The following is a 17,097-nucleotide window of genomic DNA, read 5'->3' as shown; positions in this document are numbered from 1 at the left end:
AAATGTGTTTCAAGATCCGGAGTAAATGCCCGAAAGCTTGGCTAATGCTGAGTCTTAGAAATAATGTATTTTTTTTCTGTTTGCATACCTATGATAAAGTTTAATTTATAAATTAAGCACAGTAAGAAATTAACAGTAAGTAATGAGATAGCAGCAATAATAACAATATGGTGTGATTAAAGGTTAGGTAAATATCAACTCTCTCAAAAAGTCTTACTGTGTTCTCACCTAAAGGAAGTACTTTTCAGCTTCTCTCTGGTGTATCTGAGTTTCTGGCCACATCATTTCCCCTTTAGGGGAAGAATTTGTTTATTTAACACTCTGGTGATTGAATCCAGGGCTTTAAGGATGCTAGGGAAGTATTCTAGCACTCAGAGACCTTCTCATCTCTGAGGTCATTATTAAGTACAATTACTGTTCCTTAAACACAGCCTGGGATCCTGTGACTGTCCACCTCATAACCAGGATGGCTACTCGGTGACTTCTGGGTAGATGGCGTTCATGGAAGTGGGATGATGGAAAACTTCATCATGCTACACAGAATTATGTGTAATTTAAAATGTAGAAAACCTTTATTTCTGGGGTCCTCTAATAGTTTCAAACCGTGGTTGGCCTCAGGTAGCTGAAAGTGTGGGCTGTGAAACTGCGCAGAGAGGGATTGCTATAGCTGCAGAACCACGTGGACTGTATTCTTGCTGAACAATTGTAGGGGGTTTTAGGAGATTTATTTATTTATCTTTGTGTGGGTGGGTGTTTTGCCTACACGCATGTCTGTGCACCACGTGTGTGCCTGGTGCCTGTGGAGGCCAGAAATAGGCATAGGATCCTCTGGGGCTGGAGTGAGAGACAGTTGTAAGCCACCATGTGGGTGCTGGGAACTGGACCCATGTCCTCTGGAAGGGCAGCAGCCAGTGTTCTTCACTAGTGAGCCATCTCTCCAGCCTCAGGAGTTTTTGACTGTATTCTATTTTCATATTGCATGATGACTTTAGAATCTAATGTTACACAGTGTGTGACCCTCCATATGTAACGGAGTACCACACCAAGAATGTAGGTGTAGATATTGAGCACTGTGGTTTTGAATGATAATTTAAATGATGTTAATCCTGTAGTTACCACCCACAATTTAATCTGTCAGGCATAAGCTTATATGTACTATCTTCTAGTCTTACATCAATTGCACACAGCTAGAATCATATTTTACTGCTGTAAGGGGTGGGGCGGGAGGTAGCAACTTGGAGAAGTGGAATAATTCTGTCTTAGCTCAGACAGGAAGTGAGAGGCTGAGCTGGGATTCAGCCTCAGGGGTGTGCTGCTGCTCTATCGTTTTTTGCACTACACTTCTGGGCGAGCCTGCTACTTTTTATCTTTTTGTATACCCCAGAGAGGTATCCTAAAGAAGGCTGCAGGTGGGTCTTAGGAACAGGGAGGGCTGAGCAGGGTGGAGGGACTGGTGGTCAAGTGGGCAGGGAACGTGGGGAAGTTTACGTGAGATCGCGTGAGAGAGTGAAAGGGAGTCAGGCCTGGAACTCCTTTGAATCCTCTGCCTGCATCCTCCTAGCACTGAGATCAAGGGTGTGGAACTAGAGTTACAGATGGTTGTGAGCTGTTACCATGTGGGTGCTGGGAATCACACCCAGGCCCACTGGACGAAGAGCCACTCTTAACCACTAAGCTGTCTCTCCAGCTCCTGAGCCTGAGTCTTTCCATGGGTGCTGGGATCTAACTCATGTTAATACAGCACACACTTTACTAAGCCATCTCTCCATCCTTGCTTAATTTTTTTTAGATTTATTTATTATGTATTTTTAAATTTATTTTCCACAGGGTCTCACTGACTCACTATGTAGATGAGGTTCCCCTTGAGCCCATAGAGATCCATTTCCCTCTGCCTCTGTCTTCAGACTTCAGGTATCCCACCATACCTAGCTTATTTATTCTTTGTTTGTACTTTTAAAAAAGATTTTATTTATTTATTTATTTGATATATATGATGAGTACACTGTAGCTGTCCTTAGACACCAGAAGAGGACATCAGACCCCATTACAGATGGTTGTGAGCCACCATGTAGTTGCTGGAAATTGAACTCAGGACCTCTGGAAGAGCAGTCAGTGCTCTTAACCATCTCTCCAGCCCCTTGTTTTAGTTTTTCAAGGCAAGGTTTCTCTGTGTAGCCCTGACCATCCTGGAACTTGCCCTGTTGACCAGTCTGGCCTTGAACTCAGAGATCTACCTGCCTCTGCCTCCCATGTTCTGGGATTTCAGGCGTGCGCCACCACTGCCAGGCTTCTGTTCTTATTTTATGTGAATCAATGTATTGTGTGTGTATGTATGTATGTATGTATGTGCATCATGCATACATGACTGATGCCGTTGGCAGTCGGAAGAGAATGTTGGAATTACAGATGGTTATGAACCATCACATGGGAACCAAACCTGGGGTCCTTTGCAAGAGAGTGCATTTAACCCGGTGCCAGCTCTTCAGTTCCTTTCTCCTCCTTTCTCCCTTTTTTTTTGTTTTTTTGTTTTTTTGTTTTGTTTGTTTGTTTGTTTTCAAGACAGGTTTTCTCTGTGTAGCCCTGGCTGTCCTGGAACTCACTCTGTAGACCAGACTGGCCTCGAACTCAATTTCTCCCATTTTTAAGATAACAGTATTTATATTTTCCGTGTGTGTGTGTGTGTGTGTGTGTGTGTGTGTGTGTGTCCGTCCTTTTGCTATGTTTTTGTTTTTTGAGATAGGGTGTTTCCATTAGCGCTGGCTGTCCCAGAACTCACTATGTTGATGAAGCTGGTTTCAGACTTACAGAGATCTACCTGTTTCTGCTTCCTGTGTGCTGGTATTAAAGGCATGCACCACCATACCTGGTTTTCCTCAGTCATTTTTTTAGTAGAAAGTTACATATTTAATTTGTATGCATCTGTGTATCTTTGTGTGTGTTATGTGTGCATATGTATGGGCAGAAGCCCTGGAGTTAAAAGCAAACAAATGACCACACTAGGCAAGCTTGAGCATACATACATACACATATGTGTTCATGCATACATGTGAGTGTATGCACAGGTGCTCACGCATACATCCGTATGTGCGGATGTGTCTATGTGAGTATATTCTGCATGTGTGAGAGTACCCACGAAGCCAGAAGAGGGTACAGGATTCCCAGCAACAGGAGTTACATACAGGTGGTTGTGATGACCGGGGTACTGGAAACCAAACTCTGGTCCTCAGGAAGAGCAGGAAGTGCTCTTAACTTTGGAGCCATCTCTCCAGCTCCTATTGTTTGGTTGTTTTTTTTTTTGTTTTGTTTTGTTTTGTTTTTTAATGTGCATTCTAGGGTTTTGAACTCACATCCTTATGCTGACACAGAAAGTGTTTTTCTCATTGAGATACCTTCTCAACTATTATTTACATTTTATTTATAGGTGCCCTCCCCCACGTGCTGGGGATGGAACCCAGGAACTCAAACATGTTGAATAAATGCTCTGTCCCTGAGGCCCAGCACTGGACAGTGGTTTCAGAGCTTTGTGTGCACTAGCTCTCCTACCCTATGCTAGCACTATGCTATAGGTGCCACTATTCCCCTACTTTACTGACAAAAAAGTTGAATTATAGAGTAGTGATTACTGTATATAGTTACTGTGTGAAAGAGCTGAGATTGAACCAGGAAGTGTGGCTCCAAAGGTTTTATCTTTAACCGTGGCATATTGTGAATACATCTTTTCAAGCAGTGGATCTCAGACTTTAATGTGTATCAGAAGCACTAGAAGCCTAGCTGAGCCTCAAATGCTGGGCCCCATTTTTCCCCCCTCTGGATGCAAAGACTGGAGTGAGGCTTTAGTATTTCTAGCCAGTACCCACTTGATGTGGATGTTGCCAGTCTGGTGACCAAACTTTAAGAACTAAATCTTTTCTATTCCATACTTGCCTCTTATTGACTGGGAACTGGTACAAGCATGATCTTCAGTGTAAAGATGCAGGGAATTAAAGTCACCTGCCCATGGCTACGAAGACCACCCATCCATCCATCCATCCATCCATCTGTCCATCCAGCCATCCGTCCACCCATCCATCCATCCATCCATTCATCCATCTATAATCCATCCATCCATCTGTCCATCCAGCCATCCGTCCACCCATCCAGCCATCCGTCCGTCCATCCATCCATCCTCTCATCCATCTGTCCATCCAGTCATCCATCCATCTATAATCCATCCATCCATCCATCCATCCATCCATTCACCCATCCATTCATCCAGCCAGCCAGCCATCCGTCTATCTATAATCCATCTATCCAGCCATCAGTTGAGCACATTACTACTAGGCTTTATGCCTGCCTCAGTGGCGTTGGCTTAAGCCAGAATCATCAGGAGCCTGCCTTGGGGGGCACACACCTGTAATCTCAGCTTCAAGATCCTGAGACAGGAGGATCTAAGTTCAAAGCCAGCCTGATCTGCTTAGCCAAATTCTCTCAAAAACAAAACAACATACCAAGCATGGTAGTGTATACTTGCAATACCAGTATTTGGGAGGCTGAGGCAGGAGGATTAATTGAGGGTTTGAAGTGACCCGGGCTATATAATGAGTTCTAAGTCAGCCTGGACCATAAAGTGAGACTTTCACAAAAAGCCAACCCAGGGCTGGAGAGAGGACCCAGTGCTTAAGAACTTTTGTTGTTCTTGCACAGGATGTGGGTTTTGTTCCCAGCACCCATGTGGTGGCTTGCAACTACCTACAATTCCTGTTCTGAGAGATCTGACACCCTCTTCTGATCCTTAGACACCAGGCATGCATGAAGGATACGTACACGAACACAAACAAAACACTCATACTCATTAAAAACAAAACACAAAACACAAAACACTGAAAGAATTATCTGGGATGCCTTAGAAATTCCAGTGCTCAGGGCTCCTTCCCAGACCAATTAAGTCGGAAACTAAGAGGGAGACAGGAAGGTCCAGGCATTATATCCTATACGAAGGCCTAAATTCTGAAGCATTCAGGGCTCTGTGAACATTGCTGAGCTCAGCGGAACCCGAGGATACAGAACCTTTAACAGCCACATTATCCTTATTATCCTAGGAGGACCAGGGACCTCCCCAGGAAGAAGTACCATTTCCCTAGGAAGCAGAGAAGCGTGTTTCCTCATAGCCTGTGTATGTGTGTGCATATGTGTGTGGGATGGTAAGACTGTGTGGCTTGCACAGTGTCATGTAGAAAGATCGGAGAGCTTGGCAGTGGTGGCGCAGGCCTTTAATCCCAGCACTTGGGAGGCAGAGGCAGGTGGATTTCTGAGTTCAAGGCCAGCCTGGTCTACAGAGTGAGTTCCAGGACAACCAGGGCTATACAGAGAAACCATGTCTTAAAAAAACAAAAACAAAACCAAAAACAAAACCAAAAACAAAAAAGCGGAGAGGCCTGGCAGTGGTGGCTCACACCTTTGATGCTAGTAGTCCTGAGGCTGAGGCAGAGGCAGGCTGATCTCTGAGTTCAAGGCCGGCCTAGTCTACAGTGTGAGTCCCAGGACATCCAGGTTCTACAGAAAAACTCTGTCTACAAACAAATAAAAGGCAGGAGAACTGGGTTTGGTCCTTTTGAGAAGTTCTTACCATTCTCTTTCTGGAGAATATAGTAGCTTCAGGACCAGGGGTGCTTAGAACTGACCGTGGGTGACGAGCTTGGGTTTTTCCAATCCCTCCCTCCCTGGAAAGGAAGAAGGAAGAAGGAAGCAATGACTGTCTCCATTTTCCACAGACACTTGGCAGGCTCTGTCTTTCCCTCATTGCTGTCTTTTCCCAGCACCCCTTTCAGCTCCAGGGTATCTGGTCGGTTAACTAGAGTCATCCCAGGGTTTCTAACCAGGAACACAAGTTCTTCACTGACAATCATTGTTAATTGGACACGTACCCCCAGTTCCCTCCGTTTGCAGGGCTGAGAGCGCCCACCCCTCCCCACCCACCACACTCTCCTCTGCGTATGCCGCAGCTGGCTGGTGTGTGGGAGAAGGAAATGTGGATCGAGGGAGAGCAATTGATTCTCTGCATGTCTCCCAGGCGTCTGTTCTAATGAGGCAGCCGGCAGCAGGAGGCCTCACTCAGGCTGATCTTGTGGGTCTCTGCTCTTGCTGGACCTTACAGGATTGCTCTGAGGTTGTGGACTGGGCCTAGTGTGCATGGGCCTGTACGTCATATTGAATGCAGTGTTAGTGTCTCTATACAGTTACTCGGATGGCTTAGTGAGGCATATGATTGAAGTGTTCTCGAATACACTGTGCCGTGATTGAGTTCACACATGCTGGTATGTGTGTGTATGTGAGCGCGCATGTGCTAGTTTCAATCTTGGCCTGTGGGGCCGGGGGCTGCAGGTCTCAAATTCCTTTGCTATTTTTAGGGGCCATATCAGCTCAGCTGTCCAGGAGCCTGAGTGTGTGTCAGAAGGAAAGTGCCACCCTTCCTGTCTCTGTCACTAACCCCAGGACACTGTCTGTCCCCAACCCATGCCCTTATTTGAAGAGCCTCCTTTCCCTTCTACCCAGACCCCATTGCTCTCTGACTGTGGACATAGCTGGTACCCGCAGTCCTCTAGCCTCTGCTGTCTCCACAGCTCTGGCAGGGTTGGGCAGCTGCAGCGGGAGGGGCCTGGGGGAGGGAGGGAGGGAGGGAGGGAGGGGACCAGGGGCGGGGCTGCAGCCTGTGCTATTCTGAGCTGCTAACGGGAGCAGCAGAGAGAGGAGACTCCTTGCTCTGGGCTGCTCCAGGCCAAGCCATGCGGGTGAGTGTCCTTCTGACCCCAACCCCGGAAATGTCCCAGCCTCCCGACCGTGTTTCCTCATTTAGGAAAGGAAGATGTCCTGTTATTTCCCCAGATGTGGCAGAAGTAGGTGGAGAGGAAGGGGTGGAGCTGCCTTGAGGCTCCTCTCTCAATCACTTGGGTGAAGGGGCAGTGCATGGCCCCGGCTGCCTCAGAGCCCCTAACCAGCAAGGCACATGCTGGGTCTGACTCATGATTTGGGGAGCTCTGGTGGGGAACCATCTTTTAAACCTCAGTTTCCTGGGGCCGCCTCCACCACCCCACAGACTGAGGCATGCCCTTCCCACAGTGATGATTTTATTTCTTTTATTTCTTCAGAGCCTAGAAGCCCAGGCATGTCTTTGGAGAATTTGGTCCTGCTTTGGGCTGGTATGGTAGCCTCCTCTGCCCTCTTTCTCTGGACTAGATGGGAAAGATGGCCTTGACAAGGGATGGTCCTTGTGGTTGGCTAGAATCTTCTTACTATACTCAAGAAGAGCCCAGCATGGCCTCCTCATTCCCATGGCCAGGATACTTAGAAGAGACATACATGGCATCTCAGAGATGCCCTGTCTGTGAGCCTCTAGCTTAATTTAAAGAAAACTTTTTATATTTATTCGTGTGTGTGTGTGTGTGTGTGCACTTGCACACACGTATATGCATGTGCTGGCCCACCCCTGTGTGCCTTGGCTTGTGTATGGAGGTCAGAGGACAACTTGTGGGAGTTAATTCTCTCCTTCCACCATGTGAGTTCTGAGGACCAAACTCAGGGCCTCAGGCTTCAGCAACAAGCGTCTTCACCCACTGAACCACCTGGCCAGCCCGTGACTCTCTTTTAGCAAATTATTCCAGAGAAGTAAGTTCCTTAAAAAAGCAAGTGAGGAGAGACACAGCTGCCTCCCAGGCCACCCTGCCCTCCCCTCTGCCCCTCCAGCCACTAAGGGTAAGGTTTTCAGTTGAGTCAGCAATTGGCAGAGTGTGAGCTGGCCTGGTGCAGAGGTGTATCAGAAGCCTGAGATGTGCCCATAGCATTCGTATCTCTCTGTGCCCGGAGAACTGCCCTGTTCCAGCTGCCAAACTGGCACCACTGTGGCGGTGTGTGGGGGCAGAGCAGGGTGGTGCCCAGGGAGGGGCTCCTCACTCTGGAAGCTGAGTGCTCCCTGCTCTAGCCTACCCCCCACCCCATCCTGCATCCCTGGCCACCAGCACCTTGCTTGTCACAGCCTCAGGGCCATGGGAAATGGCACTAGCAGATGACAAAGTGCCCTGCAGAGGAGTCTTGAGTGTCCTCAGAGAGGGGAGGCCTCCAGCGGCCTAGCTGTCTGTCTGAGGAAACCCTGGTCCTTCTGCAATTGTAGTGGTGACAGGAAGATGTCCCATGGCACCTGCTTCCTCCGGGTGGGTAGGCAGTGGCCCAGGGTTCTCTGCTGCTTTCTGTTCCGCCCTGCTGTGGGGGAGGGGCTTGGCTAGAGGCTGGCTCTGAGGGCCGCCTCTTCTTCCTCTCTTCCTTTGGCTGGCAGTGTGGCCTTAGGGCCCTTCCCTGCAGAACTCCCCTCTCCAAGCAGCTTTGTAGAGTGCTCATGAGTGGAGAGCCGTGGAAACCGCTGCTTTCTACCCGAACTGTGGCTTCAGCCTCTGCTGTGGAAAGGCCCACGGGAGGAGAGGTATGGGGAGAGCTGATCACATCCCCTTCAAGTAAGCCCTGAAGGCTCCGTGAAGGACAGATCTGAGTTTGCATTTTAGATCTGTCACTTGCTGTCATGAGGCCATAGCAAAGTCACGTGATCTTCTGGGTCTTCCTGTACTCATTTGTAAAGCAAGACTCATGCTGGTGTCTACTTCAAAGGGATATTGTGTGCATCAAATGGGACGCTGCTGTTTGTTAGGGACTGAGCACTGTGCCTCGCCCGCACCAGGAAGATGCTCAGTAAGCGTGCACTGTTGGCTGGGTCCGCCACTCAGAGGCGGAGGCTTGTCTAGCTTGGTAAGGCACGGAAGAAGACGTTACTGCCACTGCCGCTGTTCCTTCTTCCCTTTACTGCTCCTCAGAGATGTGGGTGCTAGGGTGAGGCCGTCTAGGGGAGATTCTCCTGAGAGCTCCCTTTGTGCCCTGGAATAGGGATGAAGAGAGAAGAGCATTGCCAATGTTGTTGGCACAGGGCCACAGGCTGGACACTTACCTTGGTCCCTGATGGCATTTCAGTTCCCTCTAGACAGTCTCTGTCTTGGACTTACTTGCTGCTCTTGGGACTTGAATGTCTGGCTTAGACATGTAACACTTAACAGCACCCGTCCCGGCTGGGCGCTCCTGGTCTGAGGGGCTGCCCAGCAGGCACGATTATCCTCAGGGTCTTTGAACTCCCCTATTTCTTTTCCTTCTCTCTGTCTCTGTCTCTCTCTCTCTCTCTCTCTCTCTCTCTCTCTCTCTCTCTCTCTCTCTCTCTCTCTCTCTCTCTCCCCCCTCTCTCTCATTTATTATATGTAACTACACTGTTGCTGTCTTCAGACATCCCAGAAGAGGGCATGAGATCCCATTACAGATGGTTGTGAGCCACCATGTGGTTGCTGGGAATTGAACTCAGGACCTTTGGAAGAGCAGTTGGTGCTCTTACTCACTGAGCCATCTCTCCAGCCCCCTCTTCCTTCCTTCCTTCCTTCCTTCCTTCCTTCCTTCCTTCCTTCCTTCCTTCCTTCCTTCCTTCCTTCCTCCTTCTCCTTCCTTCCTTCCTTCCTTTCTTTTGAGATTTATTTATTTTTGTATGTGTTGGCATTTTGCCTATATGCAAATCTATATGAGACTGCCACATCCTCTGGAGCAGGAGTTACAGACAGTTGTAAACTACTATGTGGGTACTGAGAATTGAAACTAGGTCCTCTGGAGAGCAGCCGGTGTTCATAAGGACTGAGCCATCTCTCCAGCCCTCATCTCCCCTTTCCTTGACACGGTGCATTGTGGTAGCTAAGGGAGGCTTGTGGGTGTTGACACAGGGGGAAGGTAAACCCCAGCCTTGTCTCCCTGAGTGACAGGAGCCTTTGGGGCCGAGGGTAGACAGTGCCTCAGCAGATTTCTCCTCTTTGAAAACAAATGCTTCTAGCTATTATTATCTCTTTCCTCTTTTCCCTTTTTTATTGGCTATTTAGCCATCTTTATAATAAAAACAAGCAGTAAGTAACGACTGCACAGCAAAATAAATAGCAAGTATGTCTATTGTGTTTAATTTACAACATTTACAAAATTATTATGATCACCATTCGCGTGCTATTTATGTTGTCGTTCTTTTTGATTGATGTCATTTTGTGTGGAATTCTCCATATGGTTTCATTGTCCACATCTTTGTCTTTGTAAATGGCAGCATCCCCATGTGTTGGGTTAACACCGTTGCTTCCCTAACCGGCTCTCATTCCAGCCCCTTGGGCTGTTTGCAGTTTGACTGTCCTGTAGAGTGCATCTCTGGAAAAGTGCTTGCAGGAGCTTGCAGGTTTCCTCTTCCTCTGTTTCTCGACGTCAGATCATTGGCATATATCCCTGCAGATGGGCTGGCTAGGCCAGAGAGGATGCAGATCCTCGCCTTCCTCATCCTGGCCCCACCGCACCGGGTTTGCTATCTATTTATCATTGCTGAGTTTGGAAGTTACTCCTCTCTTGCTTGTGTCACATCTCTGAGAATCAGGATGGACAAGCCTTCTTCTCTGTGGTGTGTATGGGGCAGAGAGACCAGATGGAAATGAGCTTTGGGCCAAGGACCTTGCCTTCTCTCCTGTTTCCTCCATTGTCATATGACTGACAACTTGTCAAAGCCTAATGGTCCAATGGGTAAGAGAGTCCTGGCTAGAAGGAAATCCCAGTCAGGGGATGACAGGGGATGACATTGTTACCAAGACCCCTCCTGACTGCGAATGCCAGCTCTGCCGCTTCACTGACGAGGCGCCCAGCAGCTCTCCCTCTTGTCCTCCTCTGTAAGCAGTGTGCTCTGAGGAGGGCGAGGGTGAAAGGACTCGGGAGAGAGTGCTCAGGGCCATGCCTTTCCTTTCCATTCTTCAAGGGAGGAAAGTGGTCAGAAGTGACACGGGAGAGAGATGGCGGGGCCTCAGAAGGTGTTGGGGACATCCTGGAGTCTCCCTTTTGTAAATTCAGAAACTCAGCTTGGAAAGATTGGATACATGTGCAGCCGCACTGCCAGCCTGTGCCTTGGCTTAAGCCCGATCTCCTGGGGCTCAACACCGAGGAAGAGAAGCCGGTGAAGGAGGCAGTATAGACTTTGGAGTTGGACCAACTTTAGATTAAATCCAAGCTCCACTGGGGAGTCAGAGGCAGGAAGATCAAAGTTCGCGGTCATCTTTGGCTGCACATAGAATTGAGGCGGGTATAGGCAATGTGACATCCTGTCTCAAAACAAAATAAATCAAAACAAAACAAAAATCCCCCAAAAGAATAAAATCCAAGCCCCATCATATATCGTGTTTGTGACATAATAACTTTTAGAATTATTTTTTCTCATCAGCGAAATAAAATAATGATTCCATGTCAGAAGATTACATTAGAAAATCTGGGGTAGTCAGGTGATGGTGGCGCATGCCTTTAATCCCAGCACTTGGGAGGCAGAGACAGGTGGATTTCTAAGTTCGAGGCCAGCCTGGTCTACAGAGTGAGTTCCAGGACAGCAGGGCTACACAGAAAAACCCTGTCTCGGAAACAAACAAACAAACAAACAAACAAAAAAAGAAAAGAAAAGAAAGAAAAGAAAAGAAGATCTGGGCTAGCTGGGTGTGGTGTACATTCGCGTGATTTCAGCACCCAGGAGGGCTAAGGCAAGGTGATCACAGCAAGGCAAACCTGGTCTGTATAGTGAATTCTAGGCCAGTCTGGGCTACATAGCAAGACCCTGTCTCAAAAGAAAAAGTAAATAATAATTATCAATAATTTAGGCTGAGGAGATGACTCCTTAGGTAAATGTTGTACAAGCATGGAAACTGAGTTTAGATTCCAAGCACTCATATGAACAAGCCGGGATGTGGTGGGCAATGTGTATCTGTAACCCACCACTGGAGAGAGGAGACAGAGGGAGGGGCTGGGAGTGGTCAGCCAGCTAGGCTCGTCAAAAAAGTGAGCTCTGGGTCCATTGACAGACTCTGCCTCACACATGTTTAAATGGAAGTGCTGGCGAGTTGGCTCAGTGGCTCAGTCAGTGCTCCCCAGCCTGACAGCCTGAGGGAGCACCACAGGACTCACATGGTTGGAGATTATACATGCACCACGGTACATGTGCATGTGCACACTCATACACGCACATATAAATAAATGTAATAAAATAAGAAATAAGGTGGAGACGTGATTGAGAAAGGCATCCTGATGTTAACCTCTGGCCTCTGCACTTTCCTGCCTGAATGAATACACCCACTCCCACACACAAATAAGTGAATGGAAGAATGGATGAATGGATGAGGAAGAATGAGTAGATAATTAGGGGATGTATGTTAAATACCTTGTACAGAGTCCATTCCAATGTAGGCATTTTCCTTATTCAGTAGTTGATGCTGCAAATGGCTGAAGTTATGGGAGCAGAAATATCCAGTCTGGGACAAGAGCCTTCTCTCTGGGAGCCCTTGATCCACAGCAGGTCTCTAGCTCTGGGAGAAACGTGTTTTAACATTTGGAGTCACAGCTACAGAGGCATAGCCAGCAGGTCTGGGGCTGGAGTTCCTGCCCCATAGTGGATAAAGATGACCTGCTCCTGGTCCCTAACAGCTGAAAGAAAGAGGGGAGAGATTCAGGCAGCTCTCTCCCAAGGCCCAGAGGCAGCTTCCTCTGGGGAGATCCCCCAGTGAAACTCCCTGGAGTAGCTGGTGCAGAGGGGTGAACCAGATGTCTAGTGGCAGTGTCCTTCTGGGTCATATAGGACCTCCCTAGGCAAGCAGGGAAACATAGACTGGACTTCCAGGACCAAGTGAGTCAATTCAGTTTAAAGCCTGTCGCATATTAACTGGATAGAAAGACGGAAGTCAACAGAGCTGATTAAAAATAGGGCCAGGGTACAGCCTGGTCTACAGAGTGAGTTCCAGGACAGCCAGGGCTATACAGAGAAACCCTGTCTCGAAAAAACCAAATCCAAAAAAAAAAAAAAAAAAAAAAAAAAAAATATAGGGCCAGGGTATAGCTCATAGGTGGAGCCCTTGCCTCATATGTGTGAGGCTCTGAGTTCCATCCCCAGCATTTCAAAACAGAGCTTATTTCTAACTGCTTATTTATCACAATAGGAGCAAACTAATTCGTTCTGTAGAATCGAACTAATTCTTTGGTGAAGCCTCTCCTGGGCAGGGGTGGATTCCGGTGCTGAGCACCTGTGGTTAGGAAAGCTTTGTCATTCCACAGACCTCTCTTTCCAGACAGGCAGAGGGTTGCAGGTGGAAGGCGGAGGTGCTGGGGTCCTGGGGCAGCTCGCTTAGTCTCTCTCCTGGAGAATCAAGGGCACGAGAGGCTCTCCATCCCCCTCCCTGACTCCTACAGTTCTGGGTCTGGAGGTGACTTTATTCATTATCTAGTCCAGTCTAGTCCCTGATTCTCCCAGGGGCTGGGCCCCAGAGGGGTAAAGTAGCTTATTTGAGGACACACAGCTTCCCAGTTCAGACGTTCTTCATCTGACACCCACCTTGCCTCTGTTTTCTTCCCACAGTTTATTTCCCAGTCCTTCCATCACCTTTGGTTTGGGGACCCGGCCTTCTAGCCTTCTTTGCTCTTGTCACCCACAGCATTCATCCCTGCGGGTCCTGGCCTTTAGGAAGACTCTGAGCCCCTGAGAGGCCCCACCCCTATTTCCTCTGTGACTCGGGGTACAGGCTGCCTCCAGCACCATGGCCTTTTCCTCGAGATTTGCCTTCTGGGAGCAAAAGGGAAGTTGGATTTCAAAACCTTGGTTCTCTTGTGTGCTCGGCATGGTGAAGCTACAGAGGGGCTTGTGTGTGCATTTGGGGGTGCAGGGAGAATGACCAGTGGCTGGGGAGTCCTTTTCTGTCTTAATGGCTTCTGTGCTGAGTCACTCGCTTCCCCGAGCTCCACCTCTGGTAAGCTGAGCTGCCTTTTGTGTGGCTGGTGCCCCTCCAAATTAATCCCTCCACACCCCTCCACAGCCTGTAGCTCAGACTCAGCCCTGATGCCTGTGGAGCCCGGAGTCTAGGGAATGAGATGGGTAGAAGAAAGGAGCTGCTAGCAGGGATGTTCGGCCAGTTGGCAGCTAGCTCCGGAGAGTAATCCAGGCTGTGGCAGACTTGGGCATGTCTTTGTACATATGCCCAGTCTCTGGCCGGACAATGACCTACACAGCCAGAAGCTTTAGGGAGGGGGGAGGGCGTGAGTCAGCCCGAGGCTAAATCCAGAGCTGAGCTCATGCCTGTGCTCCAGTGTCCCAGACACTTTGGGGGGCAACCAGTATTTCCAATGCCTCACCTTGGACAGCCAATTGGGACCCCAGACACAGGCTACTGGAGAAAGGACAGATTTGGAGCTGGTGAGAGACTCAGAGTGAACTTAGAATCTGGGCCATATGTGAAGCCAAGCTAACAGCACTGTGTGCATTAATGAGAGTGTTTGTGCTTTGGGAATACTTAATATCCTCTAACCTGTGTGCCTAGGGGCTACTGCATGGTGTGATCCCCGTGGGGAGGGATGGCTGCCCTTGCTGAGGAGGACGGCAGGTACAGACCTAGCCACCTTGCATATATCATATATCGTAAAGGGCCCTCCGCTTCCCCTTCTCTGCAGAGACCCCAGCTTCTGAAGTAGGAAGGTTTCCTCTGCGAGTCTTTGCCTTGTCCATGCCAGTGAGAACTGACTGAACCCTAGACCCATTGACTGTGCTTCGTAGACAGGACGTGGCTTCAGTCCTGCAGTGGCCATCATGCTGGACAGTGTCCAGGCACTGACCATGGACCTTGGTTGAAAGTGAACAGTCCCACTTCTCTATTAGATAATTGATTCTAAATGTTGCTAAGAATATCTTCCATTAGACATCAAGGCTTCTTCCTGGGCTCCTGTCTTCCTACTATTTGGGAAAGAAAGGCACGCTGAGGACTTGTGGGGTTAGGATCAGAGCTAGTTGCCTGGGGAAGGAAGGAACATTAAGTTTCCTGGGGCTGCCTGGGTTTAGGAGGCAGAGGCTAGAAGAGCGGGCTCTTCTGACACTGGGTCGCAGACCCTTGGAGTCCATTCCCAGCTTGACTCTGCACTGGAAGAGCCTTCTGAGCATCCACATCACCAGTCCTTTCCCAGACAGTGGCGGCGTCTGCTGTTTGCCCTGACTCTGCACCTTCTGTCTGACTCAGGCTGCTGGCTTCGGCTGGAGCACGAACCCCCACCCCAGTCAGGGATCTCTCTCTCTCCTGCATGCCTCACCTTACCTTGGGGTTCCTTGCCCCATCTGCATGGATGGCAGCTCTGTGACCCTGAGATAATGATGTGGTGGACCTCTGACAGCCCCAGTGGGCCAGCTACCTAGCCCACAGCATCCTTGGACTCTTAGTTCTTATAGCACTGTCTCTGGGCAGTTTCAATCTCAGGAAAAGAGTTGTCTTGCTCAGATCCCTAGTCTCAGCCCCACTTCTGCTCTGCTTCTGAGGGAGAGAAGGTCCCTAGATCTTTTCTCCCAGCTTTGACCTGCCAGTGACTTCTCTGTCTGCTCCCTCAGGTTAAAGAGGAGGACAAAGGTGTGCCAAAACCCGGCCCTCCAGGCAAAGAGGAAGGGACTGTAAGTGCTTCCCTGAGATGTGTGCGTGTGCGTGTATGTGTGTGCGTGTGTGTGTGTGCGCGCGCGCACCTTCCAGTGTTGCTGGTGTAGTTAGAGAGAGAGTCAGCAGTAGGGTGGAAGGTACAGTGTGTGTAGCACCACTGTGGGTACAAAAAGGAAGGAGGGAAGCTAAGGTGCGGCGGGGCCTCCGTCACCCACCCCAAGCCCCTTTAGTTGAGTACTTTCAGGCTTGGTTTCTAGCCTTTGGGGGCAGGCCGTGTGGGTGAACTCTCGGGTCAGGGAGCATGGACCAAATAAAAGTTCAGCTGCTGGGATTCCTCAGCCTGCACTGGGTGGCCCAAGACACAGAGGGATTCAAGGCAGCTGCTGCGGGCACGTCCACCCCACCCCTCAGCTGCTCTGTGCACAACCTCTGTGCCCACAGACGCCCAGTGCCCCCATACTCTACCACCTTGGGACAGAGACCCTGAGTAAAGCTGAACTCGTACAGGGTGAGAGGGAAGATCTCTTCTGAGCACTGTGTCCAAGAGAGGATGCTGACATTTTCAGGATGTGCAAACTGTCCTGGTTGTCCCTACTTCCTAAGATGACTGATTAGCCAGGCTCGTGGCTTCCTTTGGAACTATAAACAATCCCAGAAGGTCAAGGCTAACCTGTGATGTCAAAGGGATGTGAGTGAGATATTATCTTTCTTTCTATCTTTCTTTCTAACATGTAAAGTGCTCAGGAGAGCATCTAGCAGGCAAAATACAATGTATGTGCTAGCAATTACTATTGTGTCCTCCTCTCTGCTCGTGGGGGATGGGAAGGAAGTCAGGAATGGGAAAGGAGGAGGACCTGGCAGTTGGGGCTATGGCCAATCCCACAGTTCCCTGTCGCGCCACCCAACACTCTTGGCCTAAGATGCTGAAGAAGAGCCAGCGTCCAGTCCTCCCCTCAGTAGAGCTTCCCTAGAGCAGAGGCCTGGACTAAGGCCCTAGACTCAGCTGTGCTCAGAAGATGAGGCGTCCCCTGCACGTGGCAGGTCTGTCATCTGTGAGTTTGTAAACAGGCACGGCAGTCGGACTTCACAGTGGAGTGATCAGGAATCACGGTTGCTCAGGGGACCAAGGACTGAGTTATACAGCTCAGGGAGTAGCAAGCCACTGCCTCTGCTCAGCTCCTGAATCGACCTTGCCTCCAACCACAGGCAGTGTGGTTAGCTTTGCAGGAAACCACCCCGTCATTAGCCAGCGTGGCCCTCCTAGTAGCTGTTTCTTGCCACCCCAGGCAGTTTCTGACAGAGTGTCAGGGAGGGCATGGGTACCTTAGAAAGAGAGTGCCAATATACACCAGGCAACTCCTGGATGCCCAGAGGCTGGTAGCCACCCAGTTGAGCCAGGACCCTGCTCCCCAGGGAGCACAGCTGGGACTACTGGATGCTTAACCCTTGCTGGCCCCAGTTGCCTTCCTCCCATCATTCCACACATGCCCTCTGGGAGGTAGGAGTCTCTAACCCATGAGAAGTTTGCCGGAAGGAAACAGAGTCAGCACTGGGCATCTGCAGCTCGTAAGAGTATAGGTGATGGGGAGAC

At 49.4% G+C, this 17,097-nt stretch overlaps 1 protein-coding gene across 8 annotated transcripts in view; it reads left to right on the top strand.

The window, feature by feature from the left end:
* Myo18a (myosin XVIIIA) overlaps positions 1 to 17,097 on the top strand; it is a 103,091-nt gene that overhangs the window by 32,183 nt on the left and 53,811 nt on the right. The window contains exons 1-2 of one of the 8 annotated variants that reach the window (XM_052197097.1): positions 6,711 to 6,767; positions 15,464 to 15,523. The exons of 5 other annotated variants lie outside the window; for them this stretch is intronic. In XM_052197097.1, the coding sequence (XP_052053057.1) occupies positions 6,762 to 6,767; positions 15,464 to 15,523 (66 nt within the window). In that variant the 5' untranslated portion in view covers positions 6,711 to 6,761. Of the gene's footprint in view, positions 1 to 6,683; positions 6,768 to 8,312; positions 8,450 to 15,463; positions 15,524 to 17,097 lie in introns of those variants that run through there. 2 more of the 8 variants (XM_052197098.1, XM_052197096.1) reach the window with 2 other exon arrangements.

The sequence above is a fragment of the Apodemus sylvaticus genome, chromosome 10, assembly GCF_947179515.1.
Source record: "Apodemus sylvaticus chromosome 10, mApoSyl1.1, whole genome shotgun sequence".
NCBI classification, from domain to species: domain Eukaryota; kingdom Metazoa; phylum Chordata; class Mammalia; order Rodentia; family Muridae; genus Apodemus; species Apodemus sylvaticus.
The sequence above is the reverse complement of the archived record's forward strand: the minus strand, read 5'-3'. Positions and strand labels throughout refer to the sequence as shown.